At 42.3% G+C, this 8,698-nt stretch overlaps 1 protein-coding gene across 1 annotated transcript; it reads right to left on the reverse strand.

The window, feature by feature from the left end:
- On the reverse strand, positions 1-1,566 carry LOC131237248 (zinc finger protein CONSTANS-LIKE 4-like). The gene is made up of 2 exons (XM_058234938.1): positions 846-1,566; positions 1-466 (listed from the first exon to the last, which is right to left on the reverse strand). Exons 1-2 carry the CDS (start codon positions 1,389-1,391, stop codon positions 164-166), a joined length of 849 nt encoding a protein of 282 aa, XP_058090921.1. The 5' UTR covers positions 1,392-1,566; the 3' UTR covers positions 1-163.
- Positions 1,567-8,698: the final 7,132 nt, after the last annotated feature.

The raw sequence follows: 8,698 nt of genomic DNA on the forward strand, positions 1-8,698 counted from the left end.
TCCACGTCTTTCTGAATAGATTATAAAGAAAAGTTAAAAATATCTAAGATTAATTAATACAGACTAATTTGTGATTAGAGAGATTAAGATGTGGTTAAGAAGGAAATTAGTAGATTAATTTGAAAACAGGCGTTGGTTGGTAAAGGAACAAAAGCTACCTCTATCAGATCGGAGGGCTGTGATTGCTCGTGGACACGAGATCGACGGCTGTGGGATCTCTGCTCAATTTGCAGATATGGAGGACGTCTTCGTCGCTGGATAGCCTTGTATCTTGCTGATACCTCTGAATCGAGCCGATCAGAGCCGTTCTCGACCCGGTGGCTTGAGCTGGTTGTGGCATCGGGTCTTTCTTTCGATGCTTGGACGGTCTGGAAGATGTCGCTTCGTCCCCGGCGGACCTCCGAGCTGCCCCTGCCGCCGATTCGGCGTTGTAGTGTTGATGGGAAGATGAACTGTCGAGATCTTCCTGGAGAAGAGACGTGCAAAGATCCTAACAGTTAGATATTCGAATCGGAAATATTAAGCGATCTTTCCTAGTTTCATGATTTCAGAAGATGAAAATCGAAAGGATCATCCAAAATAGTAGTCCACAAGCCGTTCATCAGTGGACTTTTGCTTGTAGAGTCGAACCAAATGTCTCGGGCCATTTCTATTTCTGGCCGTGCGTATGCAGTCAGCTGAATGGCCCACAAAATCGTGGAGCCACGAGATTTCCGCAACCCAGCGCATCCATGAAATTAGCGGTTCGGCGTAGCGGACTACTGTTTCGGGTGGTCCAGTGGGAAAAAACCGGAAATCCCAGAGCCGAGAAAGGGAAAAAGAGAAAACAAAGGAAGTTAAAATACCAGAAAACAGAGATCTGCATTCCCCCTCATTCGTTTCAACGACACCGCCATCGTCGTCTCAGCACAAGCTTCTCCGCTTGAAGACTCTCCGCTGCTCGAAGAAGAGCTCGCAGCTGGCGGTGGTGTCGAGGACCACGGAACGACCTGATTCTCTCCATCCGCCTCCTCACCATCTCCATCACCACCACCACCACCATCATCATGATCGTCATCATCGTCTTCTTCTTCTTCTTCTTCTTCTTCTTCTTCGTTGCTTTCATCTCTGCCGTCCGTTTCGCCTTCACTTTCTTCTTCTTCGGTCCTGCCTTTCCGTCCGTCGCGGCGACTGAAACAGCGATCGCAGATGGAGACCGTCGGACCAAGCTTCGATCCAGACGCTTTCCATGGCGTTGGACTCTGACACACATGGCAGAGCAGGTTTCTCAAATGCCGGGCAACGAGGAAATTCGCGCAGTGGACTTTGGCGTCGCAGTCCCAGCACAAGCTCGCCTGGTCCGACTCGCAGTACATCCGCGCCGGTAAATCGCAGAGCTCGCATTCCTTCATCTTCTTCCTCTGCAGCTCTAGCTATGGACGAGAAGAGGAGAGGAGAAGAGAAGAAGAGAGAATAAAAGAGAAACGCAATAGCAGTTAATAGAAATACCTCACCTTTTTAAAGAAAATTACAGGATCCCCTTATTTAAGGGGAGAGAGGATAAGGGCATATCCGTCTTTCGTCGGTTTAGATTTCCTGCTTAAATTCGAACTCTCGCATTCCACCTAGGTTTGTGAACCAGCCGAGGTCCCGATTCCCGAGCCTACCTCTGGATCGACTCGCCACGTGGCATGCTCTTGTGCTCCCACGGCAGAAAGGCTTTTGTCCGTTGGATTTCCCTTTCGGTGAGTGTCGATGACATGGTCGTTACGTGTAGGGCGAGGAAGGCGCAGATTCTTGTAGTGCCACCACGTGGCGGAAGCACGTCCATTGAGATTAGTAATACCACTCGGAGCGGATTACGTGCAGCCCTGACCCACCTTGATGCATGTACTGTATATCCACGCTGTCCATCCGTTTTGCCGGCTTAGATCCAAAACTTTCATGGCCCACAAAAAGCTTTTAATGGTTAATCATCACTGTTTGTTTCCTGGGTGTGGTTCACCTGTGTGTTGAATCTGCTTAATTTTTGGGCTCACACCCTAGAGTCATCCGAAAAAACGGATGAACGGCGTAGATATATAGTACATACAACAAGGTGGGTCCCACGGTCTGGCCTCACCGTGTTGGGTGAGGCAACGGCCGCACCTAATCCACTCCCGAGAGCACGTGAAGCGCACCTGCGTGTGGGGTCTTCACGCGCCAATTTGTTGGCGCGGGCGGTCGTCAATCTCAGCCTCGAATTACCTCACAGCATTTTATATCGGGTATATCTTTGCGGGAGCGGATTCGGTGAGACCCGGACTCAACCACGACCGCGCAACACTTACCGTGGGGCCCACCTTGATGTATGCATTCTTTATCAATGTCGTCCATCCGTTTTTTCAGATCATTTTACGTCAATATCTAAAAAAAATTGAGGCAGATCCAATTATCGGGTAGACCATACCATAGGAAAGAGTGGTGATTGACTATTAATAGGCCACAAAAGCTGTGGATCAACCTGATATTTGTTTTTTACTCTTCATCCAGGCTTATGTGACCCTATCAATCAATTGGATGGCAAATAAACACTACGGAAACAGTAAGGTATGTCCTAATAAGTTTTCAACGGTAAGACATTCAATCACCACTGTTTCCTATGGTATGGTCCACCTAATAATTAGATCTGCTTCATTTTTGGCATACTGCCATAAAATGATATGAAAAAACGTATGCACGGTGTTGATACAGAATACATACATCAAGGTAGGCTTCAATAAGGACTCCACCATCTTGGGTGAGTCGAAGGTCTCACCAAATCCGGTCCCTATCTTTCCTTGCAGGGAATTATATTATATTCCTGCGTATTATGGTAACATCTAATCCCCGCCCGTCTTTAGCCACCAACGGGCAGTTTTGTGGGCGGGCCCACCGTGATGCATATGTTTATCCTCGCAGTTCATTCCTTGCTGGATCTAACGCTCAAGTAGATCACACAAAATGGTAAGCTTCGGTCATATTAAATGTACAAAGCATTAGCATCAAATGCTGGAGTTATCTGTAGTGTGGTCCACTTGAGCGTTGGATCTGACTCATTGTTTGGCTTATGCGTTAAAATAATCTGTGGATAAACAAATACATCACGGTGGGCTCGCATACTGAACTGCCCACTCGTAGCTAGAGACGGACGGGTGGGATAGGACGCAATCGACGTCCCTCCTAATCATGAAATCTGAACAGTTAAGGTGTGTCCATCTGGATAGTTGATATTATACTCCGCCTGAATGTCAAGAGGCGTTAAGTAAATAATAACCGTTGATTATAATCCATCGTAAAAATTGTCCGTAAATCGAATGGTCAGAGTGCTTCAATGAAACTTACGCTTTCCAGCCAGTCTACAGAGGCATCCACGGTTCAGTCCGTTGGAATTGAGACACATCATGCAAAAAAGTAATGCATATCTGTTCGAGCGTCTCTGATATTTCATACGCTTTCAGAGTATGGTACGAATCTTCTTCTGTTTTTTTTTTTTTTTTTTTTTTTTTTTAATCCTATCTAGGGGCAGAAATCACGCAGTCGCGATCGAGGCTGTAAATACACACGGGTTCTCACGCGGACTGTACTATGAGGATCTAACCACGCTTTACCGTGGTGTGGATACTGTGTGTCACCACTGTGATGTAGACGTTTTATCCACGCCGTCCATCCGTTTCTACAGCTCATTTTATGGAATGAGACCAAAATTGAAGCATATATAAAGCTCATGTGGACAACACAAAGAAAACAGTGAGGATAATGACATGTACCGTTGAAACCTTCCTAGTGTCCACAGTCATATTTATTTGTCATCCAACCTGTTCATTATATCACACAAACCTGGATGAAGGGAAAACAAAAATATCACTTTGATCCGTAACTTCCGAGGCTCCTTAAGCAGTTTTCAACGGTAAAGGTTAAATTCCCACTTTTTCTTGTGGCGTGGTCCATTTAAGGGTTGGATATGCTTCAATTTTTGGCTCTTTCTCTGAAATGAGATGAAATAACGGATGGACGGCGTGGATAAAACACATACATCACAGTGAGCCCCACAGAGCCTGGTAAGCTTCTCTTCACTCCACAATCCGTGTCCGACCGCCCATGCTTCTGAAATAGATAACATGCTGTGGTCCACCGTTGGTGGGCCATGCTACGAAAATTTCCGATTTAGAAGATCAAAGCCACTAAAAACTGGACCTTTATAACTTGACTATAGACGGTAGCTGTCTTTTTTTCGTAGATGTTGTATCAATAGATCAATGGTCCTGATTTCCTGAGGATGGGCTCCATTGGCCCGAGTTGGAAACGCGGGTAGGGTGTGCCTCAGGACGCTATTGTAAAATAATAAAATAGGCCATTTATTATTATTAGGTATAATCCAGGTGGAAAACAGCGTAGCTGATGTGGAAACACGCACGTGAGCTTTTACACGTGGCATTACATCTTATTCCACAGATGCTGACGTGGAAATCTGACGGAGTCAAAGTCAGCTGCTGAGCCGTTGTTGAAGGGTAAAACAACGCCCTTCCTGTTGTTTCCCGGTGGTTCGAGAATATGAGTTGACTCAAACATCCCTCTAATTTATGCTAATTACCTTGTAAGCTTTGCAAAGCCACACAAATGGGCACAAGGCAGCTCATGTACACGCGACCACTTGTACGTGTAAAATTCAAGCATTCATTAAGTCGGTCCAATGTAATTTTCGATAAATTTTTATACTAGTCAAAACATATTCGCCGACCTATTGAAAATTAGCGGACTTAAGACACCTAAAACCTACCCACCGCCCAATTAAAACCATAACCATACAAGGCCGCATTTATTACATTGGAATGTGGACAAGGAATCAACGTAGTGGTTGATGGGTGCGACTTCGGTTAGACCCCAGAACTAGTGAACCTTGAGTGACACCCTGACGTGTTGCAAAATGATTGGTCCGGCTAGGCAGGTGTAGTGTGAGCAGAAAGCAAGTGAGAGCATTAGTCTCTAACAGTGTCATGGCTCTGCTGTCGGACGTAGAGAGAGGATAGTAAAAGATGAGAGAGCAAGCAAGAGATAGGAGGATCGGTGTCTTGTGTGAGAGAGGAAGAGAGAACGGGAAGATCGTGGACGGAGGGAGATGGAGTGTTGTAAAATATATTAAAATAATAATTTATATTATAAAAAAAATTAGAAAATAGATTCAATCAAGTTGAAGCATATATTAGATACGCCTTAAAGTGTGATTTGCCCCCTCTCATTTCAAATTAGAGATCGCCGACAGATTGCAGCTAAATTGCTCATAGGATATGATAAGTCTTTATTAGTCATGCCTGCAACCATTTTGAATAGAACGCAGTAGGAACTCAGCTAATGCAATTAGTTGATAGACTCAATGAGTTCGAGGACCGAGTAACTTAATAAGTTTTAGAACTCGGTTTGTTTCTTACCTATTAAATTAAAAGAGCGAGCTATGTTCTATGGAGAAAGATTGGTTTGTTGATTTTCTAATGCTCTGGACATGGAGAAGTCATCTAATGGCCTTAAAATTTCAAACCATATAAGCCTAAATAATTAAAATTAGTAGTTTAATATGTGATTAATAACAAAAAACAAACACTTAGCCTAATTGGTAGAAATAAACTTGGTGGAAAGAAATGTTAGATGATTGACTCTCGACACTACAGTAATTTAACTTTTTGCAAAAAAGAGGCTTCATCCGTTAAGTTCCCAATTCTTTCTTTTTAAAATTTTTTCTGTTTATCAATTGAAAAACCCTAGATCTACACAATAGACAGGGTGGATTGATCATGCGTCCATTGTTTTGATCCATTGGAGAATTTGAAGATGCAAAAACAACTTTTGCACGTTATCTCGAATTATAGAGATTAGCTTTAAGCAATTCAGCCATGTCAGGTTTGATTGATTCGAATCAAAAGCTCTAAAGGCCAAATTACGTCGGGGCCTCAAACCCTTGTGTGATCTGTCTAGTTGATTTTCCATAACGATCTGTGGATGATATGAATGATGATAAACTATATTGTAATAAGGTTTCAATCAATAATTATGGACCCTGATAATTCAGATCCGAGTGATCCTTTGGTTTTCTCAAACTTTGAATTGGAAATAATTTAGTGGATGTGAAGATGGTATATAGATGCCAATGCAAATAATATATATCCTAATTGATATTATATTAGTCAAGCCTTAAAGGTCTAGAAAGTACCATCATTGTGGTATTTACTCTTGAATACCTACTTATACTTTATAGTTTTGGAGCCTGGAAGTAGATCAACTAGTTCGCATGTTTGGTTTGACACGATCCAGTCCATTTCTTTATTAATTAATAATATCATTTCAAAAAGAGAAGTTTCTCAAAGACATTATCTTACTAAAGGTTTTAAGGTCATCTTCTATAATTAATACTATAATTACCACACACTAGCTATATAGCAGGTACACAATTGTGTGAAGACAAGCAATGATGCTCTTTGAGCTTCGAGTTATATGAACGGTTCAAAGGAGATCAAAGTTACATAGGCCCCACAGTGATGTATTTATTATGTCTATACCATTCATCTATTTTTAGAGATCATTTTAGAGCATTATCCAAAAAAGAATCATATCCAAAGATTATCTAGACCACACAATAAATAGTAGCAGAGATAATGATTTTCACCGTTAAAAAATTTGTAGGGCCTACCATAATGTTTATTTTCTATCCAATCTATTCATAAAGTTACAAAGACCTGAATGAAGAGGAAAAACAAATTTCATATTGATCCAAAACTTCTGTGATCCCAAAAAGGATTTCAATTGTAGAAGTTTAATCCCCCACTGCCTTTTGCAGTGTGGTCCACTTGATAGTTAGATCTGTTTTATTTTTGGTCTCAAGTCTTAATATGATCCTGCCAAATGGATGGACAGTTTGGATATAACACATACCTCGTGATTTGACCCACAGAACTTGCCAACGTTAACACAACAGCTATATAGCCAGTGTGAGGTACACCAGCCAATCTGCTTCCGGTCGGCATATACATGTGCTTGTAAAATTCTCCACACGCTTCCCATGTAAAAAAAAAAAAGGTGGCACATGTAAGTAATCTGAGCTGCAGATCAGGTGGGCCACAACGTTTAACCTGGCACAAAAAAATTCTGGCCAAGCCATGACGTTTCATTGTTTTCCTTTCATGGGTGACGCACCAGATGAGTTGTGAACCCTGATATTTCATCCAGCTCATACATGCAGTGGGTCCCTTTCATTGTACGGCTCTGATTTTTCGGGACACGCGTGCATACTGGTTTAGACATCTTGAGACCCTACCATACATGTTTATACTTTTATTCAGAACATTAGGGGGATACGCCGAGCGGAAAAACCGGAATCCGGTGGAGCCATCCTTCCGTGGACACGTGGCAAGGTCGGGAACCAATAGATCCATCCAGATACAAGCGCCAGGATGGATAGCTTGGATTTTAATAATAATAATAATAAAAATCTATGATCAATCTATTAACAACATTATCTTTTTATACAGTTTATCCTACTACTCATTTGACTCTGCATTATCTGCCGATAAATAAAAATAATAATAAAATACAATTAAGATATGCACGATATACGCAAGAAAATCCTCGTGGTGGGACCCACCTATTAAACGAGTCAGGTGCTGCACAGACCGGACATGTTTTAAACGGAAGCGATTGCGTTCAAAACATGTGGGGCCCACCACGGATGTATGTTTCTTATCCATGCCGTCCATTTATTTTTTCAGATTATTTTATTGGATGAGAAAAAAAATGAACTATATCCATATCTCACCACCAAAGGAAACAGTAGGGATAAGCTGTACACTGTTGAAACCTTCCCAGGGCCTAATGTGATGTTTATTTATTATGGAACCTGTTCATAAGTTTATATAGACATGGATAGAAGTAAAACACAAATATCAGCTTGATTTAAAATTCCTGTGGTCATCAAGAAGTCTTCAACGGTGGGCATTCAATTCACACTGTTTACTATAATGTGATTCACTTGAGCTTTGGATATACTTCAATTTTGGGATCATGCTAAAAAATGAGCTAATAAAATGGATGGATAACATGGATAAGATACATACATCACGGTGGGCCCCACAGGGTTTACTCAGTACGCAACCTGCTTCCATTGAAAACTATCCAGAGAGTGGACCGTAACTCATCGTCCAACTAGTTTGATCCAAATATAGAAGTGCCTGCAACTAGAATAATGAGTGGCTCAGGCACGTCCGAGTCGGTGGTGAGTCCTAGATATCGAACTGGATCTCTGCTCTGACCTGGTCCGAGTCAACTCAGAGGAGTCAGCATCAGATACGTCCGAGTCTTAAACCCTTGAGAAGAAGGTGAGCCATTGCCCTCAAGCAACCGTGTATTATGACTGTGAATAGAGGTGTACACGAACTGAGCTAGCCCAGTTAGCTCGCTCTACTCAACTCAAAAAAGCTCGGTTTGAAGTTGAGTTCGAGCCGAGTCAAGTTGATTTTTTGGGCTCGAAAATGAGTTCGAGCTGGCCCTAGACTCAACTCCAATCGAACCCAGCTCGGATCGAACCAGTTCCGTTACTCAATTACTTTAATATTGATGTTACTCACTAAGTGTTTGATGAAATGACTCAAAGAAGTGTGGCCGGTGGCAACGAAGGTACATGTATAAAACTAACGCCCCTTTTTGCTTCATTTTT

Source organism: Magnolia sinica, chromosome 1 (genome assembly GCF_029962835.1).
Source record: "Magnolia sinica isolate HGM2019 chromosome 1, MsV1, whole genome shotgun sequence".
NCBI classification, from domain to species: domain Eukaryota; kingdom Viridiplantae; phylum Streptophyta; class Magnoliopsida; order Magnoliales; family Magnoliaceae; genus Magnolia; species Magnolia sinica.